General features: G+C 49.5%; 1 protein-coding gene across 5 annotated transcripts in view; it reads right to left on the bottom strand.

The window, feature by feature from the left end:
- Positions 1–3486: 3486 nt before the first annotated feature.
- CUX2 (cut like homeobox 2) overlaps positions 3487–18671 on the bottom strand; it is a 323600-nt gene continuing 308415 nt past the window's right edge. For all 5 annotated transcript variants that reach the window (XM_063647060.1, XM_054442119.2, XM_063647062.1 and 2 more), the window contains exons 20-22: positions 15035–15223; positions 11355–11628; positions 3487–6515 (exon numbers count right to left, since the gene is read on the bottom strand). In XM_063647060.1, the coding sequence (XP_063503130.1) occupies positions 5714–6515; positions 11355–11628; positions 15035–15223 (1265 nt within the window). In that variant the 3' untranslated portion in view covers positions 3487–5713. The remainder of the gene's footprint in view (positions 6516–11354; positions 11629–15034; positions 15224–18671) is intronic.

The following is an 18671-nucleotide window of genomic DNA, read 5'->3' as shown; positions in this document are numbered from 1 at the left end:
CACAACTTGGAGCCTTGGCTGTGGGCAGGTAGGGCTTCAGAATGACCACATCAAGGGCCAGTCAGCTAGGGAGGGCTTGGTTTTGTGCATTTTCTAGGAGGTGATGCGATGTAGGGCTGCCTACTCAGTGGGAGGAGCTAAACTAGGAGGGAGGAAGGCACGGAGGCCTGAGGCTCAGGGCCTGCCCTCAGTGCTCTGGTGTGCCTTCTACCCAGGCAGATGGGACCTCCTAACCTCCTCAAAGTGCTAGACTGACCACAGCAACCCCCTGCCTCACACCTTCCATGGCTCCCCAGTGCCCTCAGGAGAAAGGCATATTTCCTGCCATGCCCCAAGGTGCTTCACAATTTGGCCCCATCCCTCTTCCTCCCCACTGCCCTACCTCAACTTCCAGTCTCCTTTGGGCTTCTTCCTCCCAGGTTCTTATCCCAGTTCCACCTCCTGCCTATGGTTCCTTCTGCACTCCTCCTCTACTTCTCCTTTCTAACTCTCGTCATCTTTCAGGCATCAGTTGGGATGCCCCGTCCTCCAGGAAGCCTTCCTGGACCCCACTACTTATACCTTCATGGCCTCCTGTGTTTCCTCCATCCAAGCTCTGAGCACACAATAGGTACTCAATAAATGCTTATAGCACTGAGCAGACAGCAGGTACTCAATAAATACTTAGCAGCTGATGAACAGTTGCCCAATGGCCCCCAGCTGGGCTCTCCACTCTCCTCTGTGCCCCAATCCAAACCTGCCTCTTCCTGGGGGCTATCCTGGCCTTCTCATTGCTCTCCAGCCCCTCCACTTTCCCGCAGCCCCCAGTGCAGAATTCCACATTTTGCTGCGCTGTTGCTGCCTGTTTCACCCCAGGGCAGTGGTGGCAGACACCCTGTCAACACCAAAGCTGATGACCCAGAACATGCTTCAGTCCCTGAAGCCCACAGGCACCCGCTCCCTTGGGTTCTCAGGTGGCTTGCGTGGTGCCAGACTCCACTCCTGCCAGCCTGGTCCCACAGGGGGCCACACCCTGGGGGTTTCTGACCTCCAACCTTCTCAAGAGCTGTGAATGAACTGAGGGTCCGAAAGGGTATTCTTTGGTTTTGTTTAATTTGAATCTTTACAACCACCTTGTGAGCAAGATGCCATTACCACCATCTCCACTTTATGGCTGGGAAACTGAGGCACTGTGTAGTTTAGGCATTTGCCCAAGGTCACACAGCTCTAAGAGGTGGAGCCAGAGTTGAAACCAGGCCATCTGGCTCTTGACTCCCATCTTCCTCCCCAGCTCTGAGGATAGGCCATCCGTCTGCCTGAAATGTCACATGCAATGGGCTGACTCAGGAGCTCCAGGGCTGATGGGGGCCTAGGCCCTGACCTGCCACCTCCCACCCCCACCACTCCATGATGGGGTGCCCAGGCGTCCCAGTGGGCTGTCCTGCTGGGCTTGGAGCAATTAGTTACCCTAACCGAGACGGGGGTAATTGTTTAACTCTCCCTGCAAGGATATACGGAAAAACTGGGGCAATTGGAAGATTTCCAGACAAAGGGAAAAGGGCTGTCTTGGGACAGCCACATGGCTGGGCTCATGGGTGAGTAATGTTTAGTGCCACTTCAGGGACTCTCCTGACATTATAGGTCACAAAAAACCCCTCCTGCAGCCTGATGCACACTATCATAGGCTGGAAGAACCTACCCCCTACTTACAATAACAATAACTAATAGTTATTGAGTTTTTTCTTTTTTTCCTTTGAGATGGAGTCTTGCTCTGTCGCCCAGGCTAGAGTGCAGTGGCACGATCTTGGCTCACTGCAACCTCCACTTCCTAGGTTCAAGCGATTCTCCTGTCTCAGCCTCCTGAGTAGCTGGGATTATAGGTGCACACCACCACACCCAGCTAATTTTTGTATTTTTAGTAGAGATGGGGTTTCACCATGTTGGTCAGGCTGGTCTCGAACTCCTGACCTCATGATCCACCTGCCTCGGCCTCCCAAAGTGCTGGGATTACAGATGTGAGCCACTGCGCCTGGCACTTTTTTTTTTAATAGTCTCACTTGGCCGGGCGTGGTGGCTCACACCTGTAATCCCAGCACTTTGGGAGGCCGAGGCGGGCGGATCACGAGGTCAGGAGATCGAGACCATCCTGGCTAACATGGTGAAACCCCATCTCTACTAAACAAAATACAAAAAATTAGCCAGCTGTGGTGGCGGGCGCCTGTAGTCCCAGCTACTTGGGAGGCTGAGGCAGGAGAATGGCGTGAACCCGGTAGGCGGAGCTTGCAGTGAGCCGAGATCTCGCCACTGCACTCCAGCCTGGGCAACAAAGCGAGACTCCGTCTCAAAAAAAAAAAAAAAAAGGTCGCACTCTGCCCACCCAGGCTGGAATGCAGTGGCACAATGGCTCACTACAGCCTCTGCCTCATGGGTTTAAGCAATTCTTGTGCCTCAGCCTCCCGAGTAGCTGGGACTACAGGTGCCCACCACCACGCTTGGCGAATTTTTGTATTTAGTTATCGAGTTCTTACTGCCGTACAGTTTTATGCATATGCATATGCATGTATATTCTTCACAATGACCTGAGTTGGCTGCTGTGATACCCCCATTTTGCAGATGAGGAAACTGAGGCTCCAGTTATACAAGTAGGAAAGGTGTGATGCTATGTTGGTCAACAGGAAGCCCCTCTTGGCATTTTCCCATCGGGGCTGGGGGCACTAACCACTCACACACTGTACAGAGGTGGGCACAGCTTGCAAGCTGGTTCACTTGCTGATTTAGGGGTAGAGTGCAGTTTTGACTCCTCATACCAGGCCCTGGAGTCTGAGCAGCTTCCACCCTGCTGCAGGCTGGTCCATAAGGCACACTTGCCAACCCAGATGCCCACAAGGCCCAGGCAGCTTACACAGTTGAGGGCTGAAGCAAATCATGGGCATGTGCCCCATCTAAAGGCAGCCAACCCTCATCTGGCTATTGTCACATTGGAACGTGGGCCCAGTGTGGCCAAGATCTTGACTATTTCCTAGAGAAGCTCATAATCATGCTTTTTAATGGGACATGCCCATTAAATGTTGGCCATTTTTTTTTTTTTAGAGAGGAGGGTCTCACCGTGTTGCTCAGGATGGTCTCAAACTCCTGGCTTCAAGTGATCCTCCCACCTTGGCCTCCTAAAGTGCTGGGATTACAGGCCTGAGCCACCATGCCCAGCCAATGTTGGCAATTTAGAAACCAGGCTTAAATTTTTTTTTTTTTTTTTTTTAGAGACAGGGTCTCTCTCTGTTGTCTATGCTGGAGTGCAGTGGCAATCATAGCTCACTGCAGCCTCAAATTCCTGGGCTCAGGCAATCCTCCCACCTTGGCCACCCAAAGCACTGGGATTACAGGTGTGAGCCATTGTGCCTTAAAAACTAGTTTTAAAAAATACCATTTTGTAAAACATCTCTGAGGGCCAGATCTGACCTCCAGTTTGTACTCCTAGCCCCAGAACAAAGAAGCAAGACACCCAGAATTATTATACAATTCTGTATTTAGCGACTCGTTTACAGAACGTGTTCCTTTTTTTAAAATTTTAAACAAAGTTCATCAATCTCTCATAGAAATGGTTTGTGTATGTGTGTGTGTGTTTTTTAACCGTTATAGGACGTGAACCTGACAAAGTTGTTCACGGGTCCACTAGCTTTAAGTACAACAGGATTTCCGTGTTCAAAAGACTATACTAAGTGCTTAATCAAATCCCGTCACACTAAAGCCAAATTTAGTTCTCTTGGAATCGGAGTCTGCGTATAAGCCTGGATTTCAACGTTGTGTTGGTTTCAACAGTAAAAAGTGATGTGTTCCCCCATGGTTGTCTAATTGCAACAGGGTGGTGTTGGCTAAAAGATGTTTCATTTGTTCCAGATTTGATGACTCTGAAAATTGGTCACTGTTTCCTATTGTCAAAATATAAAAATACCTTCATCTGGATAAAAATGTATACAGTGGAAAACTCTTCAATGCATAGCCTGGGTGTATGGAAAAGGTTTTCCTTCAGGGTTTGTGTTTTGTTGACTGTTTGATGTGGAGACTGCAGCCTGGGCTGGGTGTGAGAGTTGGGATTTCTGGAATGGTCCTTATCTGTCCCCTTCTGGTTGCCGGGTTTTGCCCATATGGTTTCAAAATGCTAGCTACATCTTTGAAACCTCCATCGGCCATCTCACCCGCTGGCATTACATCGGCACTGATTATATTCACCTTCTCATCTTCATTCTGGGGAGTCACCCAGTTCAGCCTTCCCATGGACAGTTTGAAAAAGGAAACGTAATAAAAACAAGGGAGAGAGATTCAGTAACCAATATGGTGGCCGTTCCATCCAAATTGGGAACTCTCACCCTAGAAACCATGCCAAAGATGCTGGAGTAAGGGCTCCTCTGAGTTGGGGGTTAAGTCTCTGCTCCCCAACAGGTCATGCGTTGGAAGGTAGGAGGGTAGATTTGGAGGCTGGGATATGGTGAACATGCTGCGATGAACTTGGCCTTCCAGAGTTCTGCATGGACTTGGAGTTGCAGATGCCTTCCAGAAACAGCACCACGGTCAACTTGAGAAAGAAGATGGCGAGAAGGGGAGCTGGGGTCTCTAGTTTGATGAATCTACTTTTTGGCGCTGGTTACTAAGCTTCAGTGGTCATGGGATGAGCAACACTGTCACTTTTGGAATACACCAAGAGGGGAAGATGGCGGCCACAGTCTTGCTCTGGAATACCCACACTCCTACAAGTGGGGAAATTTCCTGGGTTGTGCCTATGGTTCACATGGGAAATGGGGTCGCTCTGGCTCAAACGCCACTCTCCAAGCACCTGCCCCATGCCCACCTTTCCAAAGGATCTGGAAACACTTCTTGTCTATAGATGGACAGGATGGATGTCTGACCTCCACGGCCCACAGGTTTCTAACTAGTGAGACCTGTGTAAGCAGTTTGTTCTGTACCATGCTACATCTCGTATAGGACGGTTGGGCCACAGCCCACATCTCTACAACATTTACAATGGCACGGACATTCTGTTATCAAGCTTGCAAAACAGACCACCAGAATGAAACACATCCTCAACGGCATCGAGGTTTTCGTTTAGAGTCTTTTGGACTTTCTCTTTTTAGCACAGTTTCTGGAAGGGCAGTAGCAATGCGCTGTGTCTCACAGACAGATGTGGAAAAAAATCGTGGTTCAAAGGTTATCTAAATTTTGGTCAGTCTTATAGTGTTTTGTGATGGCTTTGAATAATTGTCTTCTTTTAATCTCATCTAGTGGCAAAAATGACACAACTTCAGTGTATACTTCGCAACAGTTGTGACAGCATCCTGATTTTATAACTCTCTGTAATATCAAAACAGCATCAGCTGGGATAAATTCCAAAGGATCCTTTATTAAAATATCTAAAAGAGGTCTATAAATATTTATTTATTTTTCTAAAAGAGTTTTGGAGTTTTCAGGTGAATATGTGGTGCCATTTTGCTTCTGCCTCCTGCAGAGGGGTCAGGGTGAAGAGGGGCAGGGGGTGCAGAAAAGTGGAGGCAATGGCATTTGACCCACCTGCTCACACAACTTCATAGAACTAGGATTACAACAAAAAACGTAAACGGCATAACATTGCTGTCCACATTTTGATGGTTGAGTTCCTCCCTCCCTTACCCCACCCTGTCGAGGAGAGTGAGTGCGAGAAGGAAGGTAGTTACCAGGGTATCTCCCTTGCCCCCTCACCCTGCCTTCAGAACTCCCACTCCAGGGCCTCCTCCCGATTGGCAGCCCGCTCTAGTCGGTAAATGATGCTGTTCAGATTGGCCATCTTCTCGTGCCGCCGCTGCAAGTTGGGGTTCACCTTGGCACTGGGGTGCAAGGCTCCAGCCATGTCAGCAGTGGGGCTGGCACTCGGCACTTTGGCAGGGGGGGCGCCAGGTGGGGATGGGGAGATGGGAGCTGAGGAGGAGGGGACAGGTGACACAGACATCATGAGGCCTGGTGAGGAGGCGGCCGAGGGCGAGTTCAGTGACACCTCCAGGCTGCAGCGTGAGGACTCTGAGGCTGACTTAAAACTTAAAGGGTCCGGGTGAAGCCGCTCCCCGGCCTCACTCTCCTGGTGGAGATGAAGTGAGGGACAGTCTGGGGTGGATCCACCTGGAAGGAGGGGCCCGGGAGCCACTTTTGGGAGTCCGTCATTACCCAGAGGGTCGGGATGCTCCTCTTTGGGGGGACCTTGGCCTTTGTCCGGCTCCCCTAAGTCCTGGGGCTGGCTGCCTGCCTCTTCCTCGGCGTCCTCCTCCATCTGTTCCTGCTTGATCCTCACTTGGGCCTTGTCCTGGGTGGTCAGGGGTGTGCTGTTCTCCTCAGGGCCCTCCTGAAGCTCCAGTTCCTTCACGGTTGGCTTCTGGTCCTCAGTCTCAGAGTCAGGGCTCTGCGGAGTGGGGTCTGGGTGGGAGTGGCCTGGCGGTAGGATTCCAGGACCCCCACTTGGATCAAGGTCTGGCTCATCCTGGGTCCCCTCCACCAACATCTCCCGGCGCATCCGGGACCTGGGGCAGAGATGGCGGTGAGCCTGGGGCTGGACAGGGGACCCCCAAACCCTGGACTCCATCTGCATACATGGCATTTTGATCCCACCCACTGCCCTGGGGCTCTCTAGGCACTAAGCCTCCATACTTGCACCATCTTATTAAGTCTTCTCAACAACACCACAAGGTGGGCGCTACTATTATCTCCACTTCACAGGAAACAAGGCTCAGAGATGTTAAGTGACTTGTCCCAGGTCACACAGCTAGTAAGTAGCAGAACCGAGACTTGAACACACGACTACTGAATCCCAAAGCTCATGATCTAGACCTGTGCTGGCCAACACAGCAGTTACTGGCCATACATGGCTCTTGAGTGCTTGACATGAGGCTACTCCACATTGACATGTGCTGTAAGGGTACAATACACACCGGTTCTTAGGCTTAATACAAAACAAAGTGAAAGATCTCATTAATAATGTTTATATTGGGCTAAATCAAATAAATGATTATGATTAATTTTATCTCTTTTTTTTTGAGACAGAGTCTCACTCTGTCACCCAGGCTGGAGTGCAGTGGTGCGATCTCAGCTCAATGCAACCTCTGCCTCCCGGGTTCAAGCAATTCTCCTGCCTCAGCCTCCTGAGTAGCTAGGATTATAGGCATGTGCCACAATGCCTGGCTAATTTTTGTATTTTTAGTAGAGACAGTGTTTTGCTATGTTGGCCAGGCTGGCTTGAACTCATGACCTCAGGTGATCCACCCACCTTGGCCTCCCCAAGTGCTGGGATCACAGGCTTGAGCCACTGGGCCTGGACCCAATTATTTTCTTACAGCAAATGAAGTCAAGAAATTTTAAATAACTTGTCCAAGGTCATAGAGCAACAGGGGTTTCTGTTTCCTGAGCACCTTCAATGCTGTGGCTCCCTGGCCATTTATGTTAACAATAAAGTACACTAATATAGACTATTAGCAACTATACAGTTACGAACATAATAATAATGGGCGCTTATCATGTGTTGGGTACTAGGCTAAGCACTTTTTGTGGTTTTCTTTTTTTTTTTTTTTTTTTTGAGATGGAGTCTCGCTCTGTTGCCCAGGCTGGAGTGCAGTGGCGCAATCACGGCTCACTGCAACCTCTGCCTCCCAGGTTCAACCTATTCCACTGCCTCAGCTTCCCGAGCAACTGGGATTACTGGTGGGCGCCACCATGCCAGGCTAATTTTTGTATTTTTAGTAGAGACAGGGTTTCACCATGTTGGTCAGGCTGGTTTTGAGCTCCTGACCTCAAGCAATCCACCAGCCTCGGCCTCCCAAAGCGTTGGGATTACAGGTGTGAGCCTCCGCACCCAGCCTGTTTATTTCATTTTCTGTTAGGTTGGTGCAAAAGTAATTGCATTTTCTGCCTTTTTTTTCTTTTTCGTGTAACTTTTTTTTTTTTTTTTTTTTTTTTTGAGATGGAGTCTCACTTTGTCGCCAGGCTGGAGTGCAGTGGGGGCACGATCTCGGCTCACTGCAACCTCTGCCTCCCGGGTTCAAGCAATTCTCCTGACTCAGCCTCCTGAGTTGCTGGGACTACAGGCGCACGTCACCACGGTAATTTTTGTATTTCTAGTAGAGACGGGGTTTCACCATGTTGGCCAGGATGGTCTTGATCTCTTGACTTCGTGATCTGCCTGCCTCAGCCTCCCAAAGTGCTGAGATTACAGGTGTGAGTTACTGCGCCCGGCCTTTTGTGACTTTTTTTTTAAACGGCAAAACCATTTTTTTTTAAAAAATGGCAAATCCTTTAAAATGGATCAAGAAACATTTTTTTAAAAATGGCAAAAACTAGCTGGGTATGGTGGCTCACGCCTGTAATACCAGCACTTTGGGAGGCCAAGGCAGGTGAATCACTTGAGGTCAGGAGTTCTAGACCACCCTGGCCAACATGGCAAAACCCCGTCTCTACTAAACAAAAACAGAAACAAAAGTGGCAAAACCTGCAATTACTTTTGCACCAACCTAATATAATAATCTCATAATGATACACTAGTCTGATTTGCACTGATAAAGGAGACCAGGCTGAGAGGGCACAGGAACTGGCATGGTCGCAAGGCTCTGAACCCAGCAGTCTGGCTTATACTTTCTTGCCCCTGCCTCCCTGCTCAGGTCCTGCGGGGCCCCATCCCAGGATCCTGGGCCTGGAGGAACTGTGAGGGGTCACCTAGTCCATACCGTCTCTCACTCCCCAATCCCTCCACAAAGGTGACCTTGCCCACCTTCCAGAGCTCTCCCCCATCTCCCTCAGTTCCCTCCAATGGGAAGAGCTTTGATGGGGAGGGACTTTGTCTTCTTTTCTGTGGTGTCTGGTACAGAGTAGGTGCTCAGTAAACATTTACCAAAGGAAATAATGTGTTCTTCTGTAATTATAACCCTTTGAGAGTGGAATTCTCTCTTCTCCTTTGTGCAAACTCCTATTCATCCCTCAAAACCCATCTCAAATACCACTTCTGTAAAGTTCTCCCCAGGCAGAATTCCCTTTTTCCCTTGGCCCCTTGTTCCTTCCTGTTTCACAGCATTTATTAGATTATAGTGAAATGTTCTGTTTTATGACTGTAAGATCCTTAAGGGCAGGGATTGGTTCATTATGCATACATTAGAAATGTTTGTTGAATGAATATGTTGGATAATAATGGAGTGCTCAGTTCCTGTAGGGAATCAGAGAGGAGAAGATGTCCCCATATCCCCCAGGGAGGGAAGGAAATGAGCAGTCTTTAAGGACCTATGTCATTTGTTATTTGGCAGTCTCTGCTCTGAGCCAGATGATAAACCATATTTTATTTTATTTATTTATCTGTTTGAGACAGAGTCTTGCCCTGTCACCCAGGCTGGAGTGCAGTGGTGTGATCTCGGCTCAAAGCAACCTCCACCTCCTGGGTTCAAGTGATTCTCGTGCCTCAGCCTCCTGAGTAGGTGGAATTACAAGCCCCTGCCTGGCTAACTTTCGTATTTTTAATAGAGATGGGGTTTCATCATTTTGGCCAGGCTGGTCTTGAGCTCCTGACCTCAGGTGATCCGCCTGCCTCGGCCTCCCAAAGTGCTGCGATTACAGGTGCGAGCCACTGCGCCCAGCCAAAACCATATTTTATACTGCATTTATACCCAGGGTTATTTCATTTGATCTACAATCAAGCATTGTGGGATAGGTATTAGGTTCCTCATCTGTAAAATAAGGGTGAGACGTGGAGAAGTAAAATGACTTGTTGGGGGATTGGGGACTGAGAGAGGGTATGGACTCAAGTCTATGGGACCCTGGTGCCCAGGAGAGAGGAGATGCTGAGTTGCTCCTCCCACCAATCTCCTTTCCTTGATTCCTTGGGGATCAAGAGACATTCTCTCCCCCTGGAATGGATGAGTGGATTTTCTTCTCTGGCACCATGTGGGCACCAGAGACTTTTCCTGCTCAGGAAGCTTGGCAGGGGTGGGGCGGGGGTTGTTCCTCAAAGATGGTCCCTGAAATCCCCTCAAGTGTTCTTTACAGGGGTCTCCTCCTTTACAGGGGTCTCCTGGGACTAAACTCCTAGGAAGCTCAACCTACTTCAGGCCAGTGACTTGTGAGACCAGGGAGTCAAGAGTGGGAAGAGTGACGGAAAGCAGCAGCCATTGAAGTAGGAATCACCCACTCTCCGAGGTGGTGGAGCCTGAAGAGGATACCAGGGAGGTTTCTTTTGGTTTCAGGGGTAGGAGGGGCCAGGAGCCCCAAATCAGGGATCCAACCTGAGGCTCAATGAATAGTCAGGGTTCCTCAGGCCTGTACCCCCAAATACCCTTCCCTGTCCCTTCTTTGAGGCAGACGCAGGGCAAACAGGGTGAAATAATAATAAAAATAATGACAATAATCATATCAATACCTGCCACATACTATGTGCTGGGTATTTTTTTTTTTTTTTTTTTTTTTTTTTTTGAGATAGTCCCACTCTGTTGCCCAGGCTGGAGTACAGTGGCACAATCTTGGCTCACTGCAACCTCTGCCTTCTGGGTTCAAATGATTCTCCCGCCTCAGCCTCCCAAGTAGTTGACACTATAGGCATGCGCCACCACGTCCGGCTAATTTTTGTATGTTTCAAAGAGATGGGGTTTCATCATGTTTCCCAGGCTGATCTCGAACTCCTGACCTCAAGTGATCTGCCCACTTCGGCCTCCCAAAGTGTTGGGATTACAGGTGTGAGCCACCGCGCCTGGCCTACACGCTAGGTATTTTATGTAACTATGTTAGTCTATCAAATCCTCTGTGCAACTCTATGAAGTAGATCCTGCTACTGTCCACCCCATTTTACAGGTTAGAAGACTGAGGCTCAGGGAAGTGAAGAAGGCTCCACAGCTGAAAGTGATGGAGCTGGGATTTCTTCCACGTTTGCCTGTGTTTTAAATCTTTTTTTTTTTTTTTTTTTTTTGAGATAGAGTCTCGCTCTGTCGCCCAGGCTGGAGTGCAGTGGTATGATCTTGGCTCACTACAGCCTCCGCCTCCTGGGCTTAAGTGATGCTCTCACTTCGGCCTCCCAAGTAGCTGGGACTACAGGTGTATGCCACCACACACAACTAATTTTTGTAGTTTTTTTTGTAGAGACGAGGTCTCCCTATGTTGCCAGGGCTGGTCTCAAACTCCTGGGCTCAAGTGATCCTCCCACCTTGGCCTCCCAAAGTGCTGGGATTACAGGCATGAACCACTGCACCTGGCCCCGTGTTCTATATCTAAGTGCCTATGTGATGGGGTCTCCCATCTCCCAGAGGCCATGTGGGGCTCCCTCCAGGCCCTGGGATGGGGAAGGGGTCCCACCTGGGTTCTGCCACCTGCCTGTGGATACGCCCCCATAGTCCCACCTGTAGTTGTGGAACCAGTTGATGACGGTGTTGGTCTTGAGGTTGAGCTGGAAGGAGAGGAGCTCGATGGTCTGCTGAGAGGGGTAGGGTTCCAGCTGATAGGCCTTCCGCAGCGCCTCCTTCTCCTCGGGTGCCAGCACCACCCGGGGCTTCTTGATCTGCAGGAGGCTCAGGTCCTGAGGCTGCAGGCAGGGACTGGGGCACTCTGAGCGGGTGGCCGGGGACTCACTGTCTGAGCCGGTGCTGATGAGGCCATAGCGACGTTTCAGGTAGGCTGGGGCCAGGAAGAGAGGGAGGGCTGAGAGATGGTGTCCCCACCCCATCAGTTCCTGGCCAGCAGGAGTTCCACGGTGGGAGTGCATCTGTCAGGCCCACTCAGAGGCCATCATGCCCTAAGCTTAGAGGCCCGCCCCCAGCCTTTCTCCCTCCTCACTCTCCTTCTGCATCTCCCAACCCCCAATCCCACGCCACAAGATGCTAGCCTGACCTCGCCAGCCCGGGAGCCCTGGCATGAGCGAAGACTCAGAAGCATTCCTCATGCATAGGAAGCACTTGAAACAGGGTGCTCTACAGTATTCTCTCTGTTTTTGTAGAGACAGGGTCTCACTCTGTCACCCAGGCTGGAGTATAGGGGTGCAGTCATGGCTCACTGTAGCTTCAACCAACTAAGCTCAGACAATCCTCCTGCCTCAGCCTCCCAAGTAGTTGGGATTACAGGTGTGAACCACCACCCCTGGCTAATTTTTAATTTTTTTTATAGAGATGGGGTCTCTCTCTGTCACCCAGGCTGGAATGCAGTGGCACAATCACAAGTCATTGCAACCTTGAACTCCTGGGCTCAAGCGATCCTCCTGCCTCAGCCTCCTGACTAGGTGGGACTACAGGTGCACGCCACCATGCCTGGCTCATCGTTTTGTAGAGTGTTTGAAATGCTTGTTTCCTGGTGCCGTAAAGAAATAGCACTTGAACATAAATTTAATTTACTCAGTGAGGCCATTTTTATACTTTCTGCAGAAAGGGTACACTCGCCAGCAGTTTTGCCACGAGAGTACACTGAACAAAGGAGACAGGGTCATTTATAACCTGATGCATCCACCCTACTGCTGTGTCCGGTTTCCACTGGCTGGAACAGGACTTCGCATGCTGTATTTGTCCTGATTGGCTAGCAACTTAGAACTTTTTAAAAGAGGCAAAGGTAGAGGAGAACAAAGGAAGGAGGAAGTAACTTGTGGAAAAAGTTGAGAAAGGTAAAAACACCTTTAAATAAAGAAGAGGAACAGGCTATGACCTAATGCTTGCTTGGACCACTATAAGCATGCCAGGGCAAATATTTAGGCTAAACCGTGGGAGCTAAGAACGTAAAGTACATTGATGTCTTTATCACGGCTAGCAGATATTTAAGAATGTTAGCACAGGTCTTTGAATAAATGTTGCTTCTAAGAGAAGTTACCATTTATTCCTAATTAAATGGGGAGGAAAGTCTTTGAAGAGGAAACTTTATTTTTTACAGAGTTAGAATCTCACTCTGTTGCCCAGGCTGGTCTCAAACTCTTGGCCTGAAGCAGTCCTCCCACCTTGGCCTCCCAAAGTGCTGAGATTACAGGCACGAGCCGCCACACCTAGCCTACGATATCCTCTAGATTGTCAGACGCATCCCTGCATTTCTGAACAGCCTTCGGTGGGCAATGGGTAGGGACAGTAATTTAAATGACTTACTGACTGCATGGCGCATCTTGACCCCAGATCATGAAGATGTTGGGGAGAAAAAAGCCCACTTTAGAATGAAAGAAGTAAGGTATGAGGGTCTTACTTAATCCTCACAGCAATGCTTTGTGGCTCTGAAAATGCATTTTTTTTTAGATGGAGTCTCGCTCTGTCGCCCAGGTTGGAGTGCAGTGGCACCATCCTCTTGGCTCACTGCAACCTCCACCTCCCAGGTTCAAGCGATTCTCCTGCCTCAGCCTCCCAGGTAGCTAGGATTACAGGCATGCATCACCATGCCCAGCTAATTTTTGTATTTTTAATACAGATGGGGTTTCACCATGTTGGCCGGGCTGCTCTCGAACTTCTGGCCTCAAGTGATCCATCCACCTTGGCCTCCCAAAGTGCTGGGATTACAGGTGTGAACCACCACACTGAGCCAGCTCTCTTATTTTCAGAAATAGAGAGTAGCCAGCTCTCTTATTTTCGGTAACTAGCTTGAGGTTGTCACACAGCAAGGAGGTAGAAGGTCAAGTTCTCAACCACAGCATTGTCTGATGACGATGGCCCAGCCCTAGGTGCTCTCCACAGTCTGGCGTGTCCCTGGGTCATCACACGACCTGCCCTCACGCCCTGGATGGCAACTTCAACTGCTCCTATCTTATCTTCCAATGGACTTTGAATCTTTGGAAATATAGAGGAATCCTTGATGCATAGCATGAGACTGGGTGCCCAGCTCAATGCCAGCTTATCTTCCATCCAAATACTAACCAGGCCTGACCCAGTTTAGCTTCTGAGATCAGTGTTCAGGGTGGTATGGCTGCAGACAATGCCAGCTTATCTTATCAGGATATAATGTCTGACAATGTGAGAACTTGCACTCTCCTTGCCCAGCCCTACAAGAGACGGTTCCTGGTCCTGTCCTTTGTTATGTAGAATCTGGGTAATGGTCCAAGGGCTGATCTACAAAACAGGGGGTTGAGGCAGAGGAGGGAGGGAGGTACACAGAGTTGTGGGAAATAGACAGCTGGGGCTGGCAACAGACTTTGGTGTAGCTTCAGAGGTGTGAAAGGACACCAAGAGATGGGGTTTCCTTTTGTTTCTTTTTTTTTGAGACAGAGTTGCTCTGTTGCCCAGGGTGGAGTGCAGTGGTGCGATCTCAGCTCACCGCAACCTCCACCTCCTAGGTTCAAGTGATTCTCCTGCCTCAGCCTCCCAAGTAGCTGTGATTACAGGTGTGCACCACCATGCCCAGCTAATTTTTGTATTTTTAGTAGAGACAGGGTTTTGCCATATTGGCCAAATTGGTCTTGAACTCCTGACCTCAGGTGATCTGCCCGCCTCGGCCTCCCAAAGTGCTGAGATTACAGGCGTGAGCCACCGCACCTGGCAGAGTATTGGCTTTTCATGGGAGAGGTAGTAAATATTTACAAATTTTTTTAAAAATTGGAGATGGGGTCTTACTGCACTGCGCAGGCTGGAGCGCAGTGGCTATTCACAGCTTTGATCATAGCACATTGCAGCCTTGAACGATCCTCCTGCCTTAGCCTCCCAAGTGATCCTCAAGCAATCCTCCTGCCTTAGCCTCCCAAGTGATCCTCAAGCCTTAGCCTCCCAAGTGATCCTCAAGCGATCCCCCTGCCTTAGCCTCCCAAGTGATCCTCAAGTGATCCTCCTGCCTTAGCCTCCCAAGTGATCCTCAAGCCTTAGCCTCCCAAGTGATCCTCAAGCGATCCTCCTGCCTTAGCCTCCCAAGCAGCCAGGACTACCCATGCCCTGCCACTGCGACAGGCTGTAAATATCTTCACTGCTTTCAATTACATTGTTACATTGTTTTTCAAGGTTGCTATTTCATGCAGTCCCATACCAGGCTGAGACTTGACCATGGGGGCCCTGGGTTTATGTGGGTTACAGCTAGATATGGTTCTGGGGAAAATCTGAGACCCAGTGCTGGGGCCCATCCCCTGCCCAAGTCTTACCTTTCTTCTCCAGCTTCTTCATATCCCTCAGCTTCTCCACGTTATGTGGGTCATTGAGCCACAGCTGCATGCGGACAAAAGGCTCCCGCCCCTTCAGGCTCAGCTTGTGCCAGGGTTTGGGCCGGGACAGCAGGTCAGACACGGAGCCCTGTGTCAGACCCAGGATGCTTTCCCCAAACAGCCGCTGCCCTGGGGATAGGGAAGGGGAGTAATCTGTTACCCCAGGCTGGGCAGAGAAGCCTACTCCCAGGAGAGACATGGAACAGGCCAGAGACACAGGGGAGAGCCTTGAGGCTATCTCCACTGACTCCAAAGGGAGGGCCAGAGACGGCGGAGGACCCACACCTGATGTGAAGCCGAGGGGGGTCTGTCTGTAAAAGAGATTTGGGGGCAGGACGAGGCAGCAACCAACAAAAGAGCTTTTTTTTTTTTCTTTTTTTGAGACAGAGTTTCACTCTATCACCCAGGCTGGAGTGTAGTGGCATGATCTTGGCTCACTGCAGCCTCCGCCTCCCAGGTTCAAGCAATTCTCCTGTCTCAGTCTCCCGAGTAGCTGGGATTACTGGCATGTACTACCACACCCAGCTAATTTTTGTATTTTTAGTAGAGATGGGGTTTCCCATGTTGGCCAGGCTGGTTTCAAACTCCTGACCTCAGGTGATCCATCTGCCTTGGCCTCCCAAAGTGCTGCAATTACAGGTGTGAGCCACTGGGCCTGGCCCAAAAGTGCTTTTTTAACTTAAGAGGTTCTTCACTCCTAGGAGATCCATGAAATTGTCTGCCAACATCATACACACAAATTTGTATCACCATGTTGGAGGACAATTTGACAGATTCCATCCCAGTTTTAAATGTGCACAGCTTCAGAGCAAGCAGTTCCACTGCCTGGGATAGCTGCACTTGCCCAAGGTCACACAGATGCACACAGACTTATTTTTAGAGGTAGCAGGAAAGTGAAAAAAGCCAAAATGCCCATCAGTTGGGTAAAAAACTGTGGCGCATCCATGGCCTGAAACACTTTCCAATAGTGAAAAAGAATGCAGGTAATAGAATTATTCTAACGTGGAAGGGTGTCCACAAAATAGTGTTCATTTTTCTTTTTTTTTTTTTTTTCTTGAGACAGGGTCTCACTCTATCACCCAGGCTGGAGTGCAGTGGTGTGATCTTAGCTCACTATAACCTCTGCCTCCCAGGTTCAAGTGATCCTCCCACCTCAGCCTCCCAAGTAGCTGAGAGCACAGGCTTAAGCCACCACACCTGGCTAATTTTTGTATTTTTATTTTTCATTTTTTTGGGGACAAAGTTTCGCTCTATCACCCAGGCTGGACTGCAGTGGTATGATCTTGGCTCCTTGCAACCTCTGTCTCCTGGGCTCAAGCCATCCTCCTGCCTTATCCTCCCAAGCGGCTGGTACTATAGGCACACACCACCACACCCAGCTAATTTTTCTATTTTTTGTAGAGATGGGGTTTCGCCATGTTGCCCAGGCTGGTCTGGAACTCATGACCTCCAACAGTCCTCCCGCCTCGGCCTCCCAAAGTGCTGGGATTACAGGTGTGAGCCACCACACCCAGCCTAGTGTTCATTTTTCAAAAGCAAGTTGCAACGCAATATTTGTATCATTTCGTCTATACAGAAAAAAAGGAAAGGAAATTAAGTGTATATATATATGTTCTTACATGTGTTCAGAAAGTGTCAAAGAGACATTAAAAAACTGAAGTGTGGGCTGGGCATGGTGGCTCACACCTGTAACCCCTGCACTTTGGGAGGATGAGACGAGAGGATCACTTGAGGTCAAGAGTTCATGACAAGTCTGGCCAGCATGGTGAAACCCCGTCTCTACTAAAAACACAAAAATTAGCCAGGAGTGGTGGCTCACGCCTGTAATCCCAGCTACTAGGGTGGCTGAGGCAGGAGAATCGCTTGAACCTGGGAGGCGGAAGTTGCAGTGAGCTGAGATCGCACCACTGCACTCCAGCCTGGGGCCTGGGTGACAGGACGACGCCATCTTAAAAAAATACACACACACACACACACACACACACACACACACAACACTGGAGTGTGACTGAGAGGCCAATGGGGAGGGATTTATTTACTTTTTTAGTAACTTTTTTTTCCCGTATTGTTTGGTATATTTTAAAACAATGAATGTCCTATTTTTATAATAGAAATTGTAGTGAAAATGTTGGGGTTTGCGTACATCCCTCTGGGAGGGGGGCATCACCTGCTTTTAAGACTCAGAGGAATTTGTGTCCCAAAAAGGGAAAGAGCCCTAGAAGAGATTTTTCCACTGTGGCCCAAGAGGGCAAAGACTTCAGCACTGGGTGAGGACTGAGCGGGAGTTCCGCAGTGACTGGGGTTCTCCACGTCTTCCTGGAAAGAAGTTTTTAAAGCCGTGGGCTGAGAATTCCAGGTCCTCTCAGACCTGCATTCACTTTGTCCCATCCCAGACCCAGGTCAGAGCCAGATAGATGCCTCACACAGGGTCCTGGATGCCCTGGGGCTGACTCCAGTGCCCTGGGATCTCACCGTGGACACTGTTGTCTTTTTTTTTTTTTTTAATTTAACTTTTTTAGAGACAAGGTCTTCCTGTGTCACCCAGGCTGGAGTGCAATGGCATGATCACAGCTCACTGCAGCCTTGAATTCCTGGGCTCGTGGGGTCCTCCTGCCTCAGCTTCCTGAGGACTACAGGCATTCACCACAATGTGTGAAGTTTGTATGCAGAAGTTTGCAGCTAATTTTAGGAAGCTTTTTAAAAAAATTTTTTTGGAGATGAAGTCTCACTCTGTTGCCCAGGCTGGAGTGCAGTGGTGCGATCTCGGCTCACTGCAACCTCCATTTCCTGGATTCAAATGATTCTCCTTAGCCTCCTGAGTTGCTGGGATTCCAAGTGCATGCCACCACACCTGGCTACTTTTTGTATTTTTAGTAGAGATGGGCTTTCACCACGTTGGCCAGGCTGATCGGGAACTCCTGACCTGAGATGATCCGCCCGCCTCGGCCTCCCAAAGTGCTGGGATTACAGGCGTGAGGCACCGTGCCCGGCCTATTTTTTATTTTACTGATTGACTGATTTTTTTTTTTTTGAGACGAGGTCTCACTCTGTCACCCTGGCTGGAGTGCAGTGGTGTGATCTCAGCTCACTGCAACCTCTGCCTCCCAGATTCAAGCGACTCTCCTGCCTCAGCCTCCCAAGTAGCTGGCACTACAGGCATGTGCCACCACGACTGGTTAATTTTTTTGTATTTTCAGTAGAGACGAGGTTTCACCATGCTGGCCAGGCTGGTCTCGAACTGCTGACCTCAGATGATCCACCTGCCTGGGCCTCCCAAAATGCTGGGATTACAAGGTGTGAGCCACCATGCCCAGCCATTAATTTATTTTAGAGACAAAGTCTTGCTCTGTTGCCCAGGCTGGCATGCAGTGGCATGATCATAGCTCACTGCAGCCTTGAACTCCTGGGCTCACACGATTCTCCTGCCTCGGGCTCCTGAGTTGCTAGGACTACAGGCATGCACCAACACGTGTGAAGTTTGTATGCATGGAGTTTTCAGCTAATTTTTAAAAGCTTTTTTAAGATATGAGATCTTGCTATGCTGCCCAGGTTGGCCTCAAACTCCTGGCCTCAAGCG

This window comes from Pongo pygmaeus, chromosome 10, assembly GCF_028885625.2.
Source record: "Pongo pygmaeus isolate AG05252 chromosome 10, NHGRI_mPonPyg2-v2.0_pri, whole genome shotgun sequence".
NCBI lineage: Eukaryota > Metazoa > Chordata > Mammalia > Primates > Hominidae > Pongo > Pongo pygmaeus.
This window is presented reverse-complemented; position numbering and strand designations above follow the sequence as displayed.